The 13,317-nt window shown below is 30.9% G+C and overlaps 1 protein-coding gene across 1 annotated transcript in view; it reads right to left on the bottom strand.

Annotated features, from left to right (window-relative positions):
* LOC134726640 (cadherin-23-like) overlaps positions 1–13,317 on the bottom strand; it is an 81,596-nt gene that overhangs the window by 47,075 nt on the left and 21,204 nt on the right. The window contains exons 7-10 of the mRNA XM_063591051.1: positions 12,855–12,965; positions 11,592–11,726; positions 2,290–2,430; positions 1,733–1,808 (exon numbers count right to left, since the gene is read on the bottom strand). Of these exons, the coding sequence (XP_063447121.1) occupies positions 1,733–1,808; positions 2,290–2,430; positions 11,592–11,726; positions 12,855–12,965 (463 nt within the window). The remainder of the gene's footprint in view (positions 1–1,732; positions 1,809–2,289; positions 2,431–11,591; positions 11,727–12,854; positions 12,966–13,317) is intronic.

The following is a 13,317-nucleotide window of genomic DNA, read 5'->3' as shown; positions in this document are numbered from 1 at the left end:
TTTTGTATGCATGGGATAAACTGACCTTTCAATTCTCAAGGCTAAATAAATATTTCATAGGCTAGATACAAACTTACCTGTCAAGGTAGAATTGTAATCTGAGTGGTACTGGTGTTTCTCAAGTCACCATAATAAAAGCCATGAGTATCCTAGGATATCAATGCCATTAATTTATCAAATGCTATCGGTAAGTTGATTTCAGACCTATATCTGATTAACCTCATAAATTTATAAGCACAAATGTATCTTTATGTAATTCAAACAAAACATTTATTTATTATAAAGAAAGGATGATTAAATACACCAGTTCAATTTGACTTTGGGGGAAATCAGGGATTTTTTCAAGGATTTTTTAAAACAGGTTAGGTCAGAGGTTCAAAGGGTATAAACCAAAGAGTTACCAAGGTTTTAGAGCCCGTGAAAAAATAGGTTGCCATAACAACTATAATCACATCTATCATTCTGTATCATGCCAATATAAAGTGTCAACAACAACAGTTGTCATGGCAACCAATATATAACCATCATCCAAAAATATGAAAGGATCTGTCACCCTACATAATCCTTATAAAGTTCTTTAATACAAATGAGTATAAAGCACACTTTGTCAGTAGCTGAGAGCAAGGTCACATGTACTTTATAAATTTTCTTTAAAATTATTTTCTTGTCATATTTTTATAATATTTCTTTCTTGTAATACAATCTAATTAAATCAGAATAAAAGAAAAACGCCAGGAAATTTTGAATCCTGTTTTAAAGTACATCTGACCTTAGAAGATTGTTTTGTCACTCTGGGTGTACCATAACATTATAGAGTTTGTTAGCAACAGTTATACACTTACCGTATGCTTAAAACACATAAGTTAATTGATTAATATCAGACAATAATACAAATCAATTAAAACAATAAAACAATCAAATCATCTTTTTCATATGTTCTTTCTTTCTTGTAAGGCTGTTAGTTTTACATTTGTGATTATGGGCCTTTTATTGCTGACTATGCTTTATTAGCTTTAGTCATTGTTGTAGGCCATACAATGATCTGCAGCTGTTAATTTCAGTAAAATGCAGACCAAAATTTTAAATCTTTGATGACAAAATTTATTTAACTGTCGTTAACAGTTATGTTTCATTTTATATATGATTCTCTAAGCTTTCAGAAATCAATAAAAGCTATGCATGCATGAAAATATAGAACAAACTTTTAATTTTAAAATAATTTCTCAATATCATGCATCCATTACCTGCATGTATTCATTTTCTAGTCATCACACAAGGGTCAGTCATTTTAACTTATCAAAATGAAATAAAATAGGAACTACTTATTTAACATTCTGAAAATAAGAATAAAATCCATGGGATTAAAAGTGACTGAGTCTGAAAGATGAACAACAACAAATTAGGGATGAAAAGAACAGGACAGGTTTTCACCTCTTTGACATATACCCCATTTCCATTCTCAATTTTATTCAGAACTGTTTAACTTCTTTAACTGTTGTTAATTAAATAACCAGTGAAAATTTATTTTTACCCATTTTTTAATTCTTTTTTGCTGATAAAATAAATATATTGTGAAAAACAAGGCCAGTCATTGAATGATTATTACACACAAAACTTCTGACTAAACCACAAAAATACACCAAAAAACACACTGCCTAGTTGTTTAATAAACTTCTCAAATCAACAGTTCTTTTACAAACATTTCATAATTTGAGCTATAAATATGTTTTACCTTTGTTGATTATTTTGACTGGTCTAGGAGATCCTTCATCTCCATCTTTTGCAGTCACAGTTGCAACAGGGGTTCCCTAAAATAAAAACCAGATATGTCATATCATTCTTACACTATTCTTGGTATCAAGATTCGGCATTTCTACCTTAGGAAAAAATAAGATTCACAAAAAAAATTTAAACAAGAATGTGCCCATAGTATATGGATGCCCCATCTGCACTTTAACTTTTTATGTTCAGTTGACCGTGAAAATTAGAAAGATCATATCATAGGGAACATGTGTACCAAGTTTCAATTTGATTGGACTTCAAATTCATCAAAAACTACTTTGACCAAAAACTTTAACCTGAAGAGGGACAGATGGACGAACAGACGAACGAATGGACGAACAGACGAACAAATGGACAAACAATCAGAAGCACAGACCAGAAAACATAATGCCAAAAAAAATAGGTCATAAAAATGATGTACATTAAGAACAGAACAAAATAGAAAATAAATGAAATTTCTTCCACAAGGAACAAACAAACTCAAATCTTAAAGCAAAATATACTTACAACTGGTAGATTTTCTATAACAAATATTGTTATGGGTGTTTCCATGAAGAGAGGGGGCGTGTCCTGTTGATCTTCTATCTCTAACAAAACATTGACAGTTGTCATCAAAGATGGAGCTCCACCTAGCTGCTTATAATTGTCCTGAAAAAATAGAAAGACACAGATGTTTAGATTGGAAGTGACTGTCTAACTATCTTTTTTTGCTGTTTAATGTATATACGTTATACATTTTACCAGAAAAGTTAAAAGATCTTCTCACAACGATAATAATTCAAAATTCTATGTTCTTTTAAACATTTCATGCAAAGTTATTTTCTAGAGTAGATTTAACATGTCAGTCATTTGCTGAATACACAATCAACAAAATAAAAGTCAGTAAAATTAATCGATTTTGGCATTTAGGATTCAAGTTGGTGAAGTGTTTGTTCTCAAATGTTAATTGAATGGTTGAATATGATTGAAGCCACAGAACTGTGTTAAGGTAGATCACAAGTATATATTTTTTGAGACAGATTTTTTTTATAATTTGCCAAAATTAAGATTTTACTATGCTCTTTTCAAATATTTAATAAAAGGTATGAGTCATTGAAAATTGCCAAAATTTGGTTAGTTTGTTCATGAAAAAACACATTAGTGTGCATAAAAAAAATTCTATGAGATAGAATTTTGAAATAAATTGTGAGAAGAAAGGTTTCATAATATGTTTTAAGAAATTAAAAAGAAAACATTGTGTCACTGAACTTGTTTTCTTGCTACAAGTAAAAATTAAAAATTTCCCTATCAGCCCAGTAAAAATTTTGTACTAAAAGAGTTATCTCCCTTTAAATGGCTGATTTGAAAAAAAATGATTTTAAAACAATAACAAGAGTGAACACACTGATATGTCTCGCCTTCTTAACTAATCATTGATATTATGTTGATAGTCCTAAGTATAAAGCTTTATTACAACTGTCACATAAACTTAACATTAACCAAGATAGCTAAACAAAGACCAATGAACCATGAAAATGAGGTCAAGGTCAGATGAACCATGCCAGACAGACATGTACAGCTAACAATGCTTCCATACAACAAATATAGTTGACCTATTACTTAAAGTTTAAGAGAAATAGACCAAAACACAAAAACTGAACACACCTTGCAATGAACCGTTAAATTGCGGTCATGGTCAAATAAAACCTGCGAGACTGACATTTGGATCATAATATAATTTAGTACACCAAATATAGTTAACCTTTGGCATATATATTAGATAAAAAGACCAAAACTTATGGTGACTTGAATAACACCGATATCACTCAGATTACAATTCTACCTTGACAGGTAAGTTTGTATTTAGCCTATAAAATACTTATCTAGCCTTGAGAATTGAAAGGTCAGTTTATCCCATTCATACAAAAGAAGTTTACCTAAAGGGGTCAGAATGGGGTTTACAGAATAGAGAATACATGTAATAGCAACAAATAAATAGAGAATAGAGAAAATGAACAACAAAATAAAGAATAGAGAATGTTCCTTCATCCAAGCATATCTTGGATGTGCAGGATGAAGGTCATTCTTAGAATATGAGCCTGAGGCTCGAAAGTAATGAATTAGCTTTACTTCTCTTTGAGGGGTGAAGCGTACATATAATATCTCTGTTTAAAGAAACAAACTATAACTGGCCAGTGACCTTGACCCTAGTATATAAGCACCTGTTCCATAATAACTTGTCATAATTTAAAGCAAGTTTGTGTCGACCAAATATAAAACCCAGTGGAAAAGGGTGGGTCTGACTGATAATCCCTAGGGTGGGAATTAATTACTTTCGAGCCTCAGGCTCATATTCTAAGAATGACCTTCATCCTGCACATCCAAGATATGCTTGGATGAAGGAACATTCTTATTCATATTTCGCCTTCGGTCTCAAGTAATGAATTAGCTTGTTTAAAGTGTAGACACAAACTAAAAACAATTTTTATATAAATGCCAACATTTAATAAAGGATAAAAATCACAAGATCATCCAGTAACTACAACTGAAGAAAAGTGTTTTAGTACTGATATTATTTACTTTCCTGTTATAGAACTTGAAAGTTTTACCATATGTCCAGACAAAACTGTTGCCATAATGTCCTTAATAGAACATCCTGAAGCTAAATGCACTTAAGAAGAGGTTCCTCTAAATGAGTTAACCTTAAAACATCGGATAAAATTAGAACTCTCTCTAACTATCTAAACTTTACGAAAAGACTTAGATGAATTCTCTCACCTAATTTGTACACAAAACATGATAAATCATTGTCTTAACAACACAAAGTTTTGGTTTATCAAAACCTTTGATCACCTCATTAGGTAAACTATCTAACAGATCTAGTATTTTTCAAAAACTCATGTATATGAAAAAATAAAGTGCCATGTCTCTGAATGAAAGACATAGAATGTAAATCTACAGCTGATAAAGATAGTACTTTAAGGCAGATGTAGTCAAGACAAATAAAGACACAAGTATAAAAGACTGTCTTCAATGTTAAATACTCCAATGAATATTAAGAACCTAAAAAAGATAGCACTAAATTCATCTCCCAAGTGAAAGAGTATCTAACTCTTCAATTGCAGATTCAGGTTTAAGCAACCTTACACAAATACATGTAGTAAACAAACAAATTAAGTAACATCTTTTTCTTAAAGGATAAAGTCTGTTTCAACATAGAACAAGGAAAATTCACATTAAACATGCTGAATATGAAAAGCTTGTGTTTTACAAAAAATTCAATAATCAATAACATCCTTTTTAGATGGTGATAAGGAATTGATCACACCAATTAATGAAATTTCTCAAAAAATATTGATAATGCTTGATTATAGATGCAAGTCTCCAAGATGAAGTGTAAATATATTTTACAAATGATTCTGAAATCTCCTGTTTATATTAAAGTGATTTCTGAGTATAATACACACGTTTTTACCCTACTGCACAATCAACCCTTCAGGTGTTGGTTCACTTATATTTTTTACAATATACAGTTAAATTAAGTCTCTTCCTGACGGAAAGACATTATCTTCAGTATACAACATTGTTACTAAGTTTTTATGCTTAGCAGTTTAACTGGCAAATAAATTAAAATTGGTCTTGGCAAAGAAAACTAACTCTGAGCAAGCCAAAAAGGATAACCAAAAGAGCCTTCTGAACTTTATCACTAATAATTTTCTTTATAATTATCCCCAACAATGAAAAAGATGGGAAAATATAAGGTCTTAATTCTGATCATGAAAAATACAAACATCTCTGAAAGGAGCTTGTTGGTCTAAAGGCAATGAAGTAATTATCTACAGATTTGAAAATGAAAATGTAATAACAACAAAACAAATACATCTTCTTTCAATTGCCATCCTTTTGAATCTGTAAATTTTTTAGACATATGATAAGCATCAAAATTTTCTAACCAGGAATATAAAGAGCTGTGATAAAAATGTTCTTTCTTGAACACCAAGCCCAAATAATGAAATATTTGTAGTAAGTATGTTAAGTGACAAAGAGGTTATACCTCCTATTGCAAAATAAAAGCTACTGAAATAGTATTTTCTGATTGTATAACTCGAGATCTCTGTGACTAAAACTTTTTCTCCAAAAGAAAAATATAGCCAACAATACTATGAAATCTATATTAAATGAGTGCATACTCTTAAAGAAGCTCCAATAAATTCTACCAACAGAAACATTTTCTTCAAATTTGGATCCCAAATCCTTCTTTTGTCAGAGGAATCTGGTTCAATCCAAAAACTTATTTGGATGGGTCTATAAATCAAATTTTTAATTTCTGATTTTAAATTGTTAAAAAAAATTTCACCTATCATGCCTATTGATGATAATAAACACTGTAACAACTATACAGTGTTTCAACATTATTTCTCGCCAGTGTCTGCAATGTAACATTCCCAAAGATACTGCATTAAAAGCATTCGTCACAAGACCAATATATGATATAATCATCTTAAATACAGTTACACAATTCTATTTAAGAAAAAAAATTCCCAAGGGAGATAGTTTTACCATTTCTCATCTGTCAGAAAAACTTAAATAGCTCAGTATCAATAATGAGACAAAGGAAAACAATGTGCTTCCAAGGAATGAGTACCAACTTCTCAAAATTTATTCCGAAGCACAGCTTATCAAACATTTGCACCACTTCTTCTGTATTCACAATACAATCATCTAAACTCTGATCCATAATAAAAGAATCATCAATGTATAAACTATAGCATGTATATACTTCAAGTGACATTATTTCATAAATACATAAGACAGGTTTTAAAACCTTAGTAAAAACTCTTGATGCAGAAGCCAATCCAAAACAAAAAACATAAATATCATATCAATGTCTTTTCCACATGAATCAGGAAATTGTGATATAATCATAAATGATACCTAAATATGCATCTGTGAGATCTATAGATGTTAGCTCTCTCTCTCTATATATATAGATAATTATTCTAAAAAGAATTACATCTAAACAAAAGAAAAATGGTCCTGCTCCAAATGCTGATTAGCCACAAACTAAGTTTGTTTGAATTTTTCAAATAGATACAGGCCTTGAAGACCAATCTTTCTTAGGAACTAAGAAAAAATATAGGAAATAAACTGATTTTCCATTGATCGATCAACCTCTTAAATAGCCCCCTTAGCTATCAATTTTTTGGACTTATGAAAATAATTCATCCTTATGAAAGGTGAAATGTATTTAATTCAAAAAGATAAACCTTGTGGTACATCATTAAAAATAATTTTATAACCATTTCTTAATATATATCTAATATCAATAGATCATTAGAAACATTTTCCAAATCATAATATTTAAGTTATCTACTGTATATATAGCAACTGGTTGAGAAAAGTGACCTCTTCAAAATTTTCTGTTCCCTTTTGGAAACCTCTCCCTCTCAATGAAGGGAATTGCCTACTAGTATAGTACACAAGTTGACCAACAGAGCATCTGCAGTTAAAAAACTGATATTGCCTTTCCCATAACAGCTGGGAGTAAATTAATTGCTAGACCTGGAACCTCTTCCAAGGAATCTATAATTTGCTTTAGAATCTTTGTATAAACACAAGTTTGCTTTTTGCAATCATAACTAGAAATGTGATAAAGCAACTACCACAACAGAATTACAAAAAAGTTTTATCATCTAAATATTTCTGAGCATCTCCTATGGGTTTAACCAGAAACCCATGGTCAAACAAACAAATAGAATTTTACAATAAAATCCTTGTATTATCAAGATCCAATGGCTCATTCTTACAACAAGAAATAGCCAACTCAACAATAGGGGTGATGATCAACCCCTTAAGAAAGAATCTCTGGGTTTCCTGCATCTTTGAAACCACAGAGTGGGCCTGTCTAGGCAGTGCCATTTCGATTTTTTATTTATCCTAGACACACTAGGATTGTCACAGTTCTCAGTGTGATAGTATTAATTCCTCTATGAACTTTATATTTTCCTGATTTTATCAAAATCATGATTAAACTGTTCAACAAACAGGATGAGATAATGTTCCATTAATCTCACTAAAAAAAAAGCCTTAAAAGCTTCTGAAAACCTTAATGCAGGATCAAAAGACGTATCAAATTCAACTCCGGCTGGACTATCATCAGCCATGGCACAAAAAGAGGTACATACACTGTATCATTTCAATAGATCAGATAAAAAAATATAACTAAATCTTCATAAAAGTAAGCCTCTAATGGCAAAATTCAAATAAAGCAGCAGGTTTCTCTACAAACTCTGCTAGAGTTGAAGGCAGTGAAACTGTCTCAAACCTCATGATTCATACAGGTTCTTTACTACATTAATAATAATGAGTAAATGTAACAATATACATGCCTATCTTAAATCTCAACAGCACTTTCGTGAGAAACATTCACAAATCAAGTAGATTTTGAAGTTATACCAGTAGCACTAGATTTTAAAACTTACTTTTTACAGGTTTTGTTGCTTTGTCAATTATTTCCAATTGCCATGCCATTATGACCTATTATAAAACTACTAGGTTTTATAACTGTTTAAGAAGAGGATTTATTCAAAATACCTCTTGATTTCCTATTAAATTTATCATCTTTAATTTCTAAAACATTCCAGAGGTGATGAAAATCATAACATAACCCTAGTAAGTGTAAACATCATTCTAAACATCTTGCAAAAACAATACATTTGCATAATCAAATTCAGCCATTGTAATACAAAAATGTGTACCTGTGCAGGTAAAACACGTGTAAATTGTGAAGAGTACTCACGACCTTCAGGTGAATAGAAATACTTTTAAATATCTACCTGTTTAACAAACAGGAGTATGAATTAAGTAACACATGTGCCGTACATGTACTAATGCAAAAACTTAATGAATATATAAAATTGTCATACATCGTAGACAATAAAATATTTAATTAATTTCCATGAACACTTGTCATACATCGTAGACAAGAAATTTTTAAATTCATTTCCATCAACACTTGTCATACATCGTAGACAATTGAGGAATTATTATATGAAAATAACAAAATAACATTAGAACTTGTCGTACTTCGTAGACAAGTTAATGTAACTTTAATAACTTTCTCCCAAATTTAAGATAAAAATAAAATAACTAACAAGAACTCATGTGAAGTGTCCACTTCACCCTCAAGAAAAATAATGACAAGTTATTATGGAACAGGTGCTTATATACTAGGGTCAAGGTCACTGGCCAGTTATAGTTTGTTTCTTTAAACAGAGATATTATATGTACGCTTCACCCCTCAAAGAGAAGTAAAGCTAATTCATTACTTGAGACCGAAGGCGAAATATGAATAAGAATAATGTGGTGCAAAGTATAAAGAATAATTGTGCAAAATAGCTTAAAAAGGTAACTTGGGTAACTGTAATGCAATACTGATAATAAGGGTCAATGTACAGAATTGATAAATAATCTTGTAACAGAAAGAATAAATAGTAAAATCCTTTTCATGAGAATTTTACAGAATGAGAGTTATTTTTAAGGCTATTAAAAGAAAAATGACCTAAAATTTTAAAGAATATAGATATTAATAAAAACCCATGCAGGTCCTCTTGTCATTTACATTGTCAAAATATAGGACACATTATTGTTATTCCAAGACTTAACTAGATACTAGTCAAACTGGTTTGGTATAACTGACTGCTTCATGCCCTCGATGTCTATTTCACAGTGACCTTATGTGTTTGTGCTAAGAGTACATCATACTGTCATATTTATTGATTTTCTGTTGGGACATGACCTACATTGTAAACATGCAAAACAGTGACTTGAGATTTCAAATTTATAGTAATCAATAAAGTCTTTAAAAGTTTATTCTAATTTCTATATTATGAACTGATATTAGTATAATAAATTAATATTTGGAATTTTATATCCTGGTTGATGTTTCTTTTTGGGAATAAGATGTTTTCTTCATTCTTGTTCACATTATGATTATTCTAACCTTCAATGCACAAAAAATTCAGCTCTCATTTAAAATATTTTGCAACTAAATAATAATCTGTCAGATTTGGTGTAAACAAAATACAAGGCATTGTAAAAGATAAACTGCAAGCATAGTCTATTTCTATAAAGTCAAGCAGATAGTTTTTTTTATCTGAAAAAAACTACCAAGTTTTTTTTATCTGAAAAAAACTACCATGTAAAGAAATATGCAATTGAAAGCCCTTAACAACTCAATTTTAACATATTTTGAACAATTAAATCAAGATGCACAAAGTTTTAAGTATTGATCAGAATATAGGGTTCTTTTGTACTTTAACAATATAACAATAACAATAAAGTGACCTTAATTTTGGACAAGGTAAATGGCATGAAGCCAAATTTATCAACTTCTATTGTATGAATGGGATAAACTGACCTTTCAATTCTCAAGGCTAGATAAGTATTTAATAGGCTAAATACAAACTTAGATGTGAAGGTAGAATTGTAATCTGAGTGATATCGGTGTTATTCAAGTCACCATAACAAGAGTGCACACACTGAAATGTCTCGCCTTCTTTACTAATCATTGATGTCTAAATATAAAGCTTATCACAACTGTCACACAAAACTCAACATTTACCAAGAAAACAAACATTGATCAAAGAACCATGAAAATGAGGTCAAGGTCAGATGAACCATGCCAGGCAGGCATGTACAGCTAACAATTCTTCAATACAACAAATATAGTTGACTTATTGCTTATATTATTAGAAAAACAGACCAAAACACATTCACTTAACACTTAGCAATGGACCGTGAAAATGAGGTCAAGGTCAAATAAAACCTGCGTAAGACATATAGATCATCAAATATTTCCATACACCAAAAATAGTTGACCTAATGCATAAAGTATTAGAAAAATAGACCAAAACTCAAAAACTAAACTTTGACCACTGAACCATGAAAATGAGGTCAAGGTCAGATGACATCTGCCCACTAGACATGTACACCTTACAATCATTCCATACAACAAATATAGAAGACCTATTGCATAAAGTATGAGAAAAACAGACCAAAACACAAAAACTTAACTATAACCACTGAACCATGAAAATGAGGTCAAGGTCAGGTGACACCTGCCAGTTGGACATGTACACTTTACAGTCCTTCCATACACCAAATATACTAGCCCTATTGCTTATAGTATCTGAGATATGGACTTGACCACCAAAACTTAACCTTGTTCACTGATCCATGAAATGAGGTCGAGGTCAAGTGAAAACTGTCTGACGGGTATGAGGACCTTGCAAGGTACGCACATACCAAATATAGTTATCCTTTTACTTATAATACGAGAGAATTCAACATTACAAAAACTCTGAACTTTTATTTTAAGTGGTCACTGAACCGTGAAAATGAGGTCAAGGACATTGGACATGTGACTGACGGAAACTTCGTAACATGAGGCATCTATATACAAAGTATGAAGCATCCAGGTCTTTCACCTTCTAAAATGTAAACCTTTTAAGAAGTGAGCTAACACCGCCGCCGTCAGATCACTATCCCTATGTGGAGCTTTCTACAACAAAAGTTGCAGGCTCGACAAAAATGATATTTGTTAAAATATTTTGTATAATACAATTAATTAACAAGTTTTCTTTAAGTAGAACAAACATTCTAACCATTGAATTTCAAATCTGTCTTCAAATTTGCAGATTTAGGCAAATAGTTAGACCGATTTTGTACTGTGACTGTACAATCCAAGATGGCGGTATACCATGAATCTACCTTAATTTGTTATTTTCAATGTTTTTTTTTTAAAAGATAACCTGGTCTTTGCAACTCACCTTAGCTTGTATAGTCATGGTAAACCCCTTCCTGAATTCATAATCCAAGGGTTTCTTTAAAATGACTGCTCCACTGTATAAACCTTGTCCAAGCTGCTGGGTTGTCAAGTTAAAGTACCCACAAGCTTCCACAGTCTGCAATATAATGAGAGCAGTAAATAATAGAGAGACATTCTTCAACTTTGTACTTTATTTGGCTTTTTTTAACTATTTTTTTTCCTCGAGCATCACTGATGAGTCTTTTGTAGACAAAAAGCCTGTCTGGCATATACTTTATTTTGCGTTTAGCCCTTTCTAACCCATTTCGCGGCAATTTAATTTTGCGATTCTTAAATTTTCTTGATGAATATAAATAAGGAAAAATCTAATTTTGACATATTCACGATGATTTATATTCGCGTTATTTTTCTACTCGCGAAAATAAATCGCTCGCAAAAATTAGTTGGTTTACAGTATTCAAAATTTAGTCCTGGTATCTATGATGAGTTTATTCATATGTATAGGCCAATTAATAATAGACAGAGATTGAAGGTTATAGGCAAAGAGTATATAATTTTTGTGTTTTTAGATGTGCATCGTATGTTCTGAATTTGTGTCATGAATAAATATCCCATATCCTTTGTTTTTGTATCTAAATCCATATACTTTGGTTTTCTGTTTAAGTTACCCTTACACAGCATTATTCAGAATGTTTAATACATAAAATTATAGTCTTAGTTATTTTGTCCAACAAATTTAGGTATATCACAATAGAAATAATATTGAGGACCAGCAGATTTTCTTAAAGGGCCATCAAGATAAAAAAAAAAAAAAAGTTTTTAAGAACTCTATATCTTTTTACAAAATCTTGGTTAATATCTTTTATTGAATTTCTGTTAATTCTGTTTTTATATTGACACCCTTGTCTGAAAATGATTGAATTGTAAATTACTTGTATTGAGGAGTATCACATGTGATACATCTTTTCCAGGCAAGATTTTCAATAACAGCAATGTTGCTGTCTGCACTAAGTTAATTCTGTAGATGCATTTAACATATTTTAAAAACTCCCTAAGGATCTCTGACGAAAATGGCAGCCTTTCTATTTGAGAGTGATGACATAGATATATAGCCAGTCATCATTTTTAATACAACCACTAGTTGTTACAACTTATGAGCTGTTTTTTAAATGGCAGTTCAACTCATCATATTTTGTATATTAGTTACAATTCATAAAACTGTCACCTTTGAACGAAACAACTTCCATGCGGAACATAGACATACCTGACTATCTGTAGGATCAACAAAACATGTTAATTCCACTTCAGCATGGATACCAATATCACTATCTAATATCCGTATTCCACTAAACACTGTGTTTCCAACAGCTGTATCCTAAAGAAATTCGATCAAATTAGGTTACATCATATATCTATCTTACAACACATTATTTCCAACAACTGTGACCTAAATAGATTTGATCAAATTAGGTTACAGCATATCCATTTTTTCAACATAACTTTTCCTACACCTGTGACTTAAATAGATTCGACAAATCTACAACATTATATTTCCAACACCTATGACCTAAATAATTGGGTTCTCCTTTGAATGAAATGAGTTTTAAAATGCTAAGAAGGCCAATTGAATTGAGGTTTCTATTATTTTTTATTGTTTTTAAAATTGCATAATTACACCAATATACAGCTAATCTGGAGCTCTGCAAGGTAGCAGTGATATTTAATTG

Source organism: Mytilus trossulus, chromosome 7, assembly GCF_036588685.1.
Source record: "Mytilus trossulus isolate FHL-02 chromosome 7, PNRI_Mtr1.1.1.hap1, whole genome shotgun sequence".
Taxonomy (NCBI): Eukaryota; Metazoa; Mollusca; class Bivalvia; order Mytilida; family Mytilidae; genus Mytilus; species Mytilus trossulus.
The sequence above is the reverse complement of the archived record's forward strand: the minus strand, read 5'-3'. Positions and strand labels throughout refer to the sequence as shown.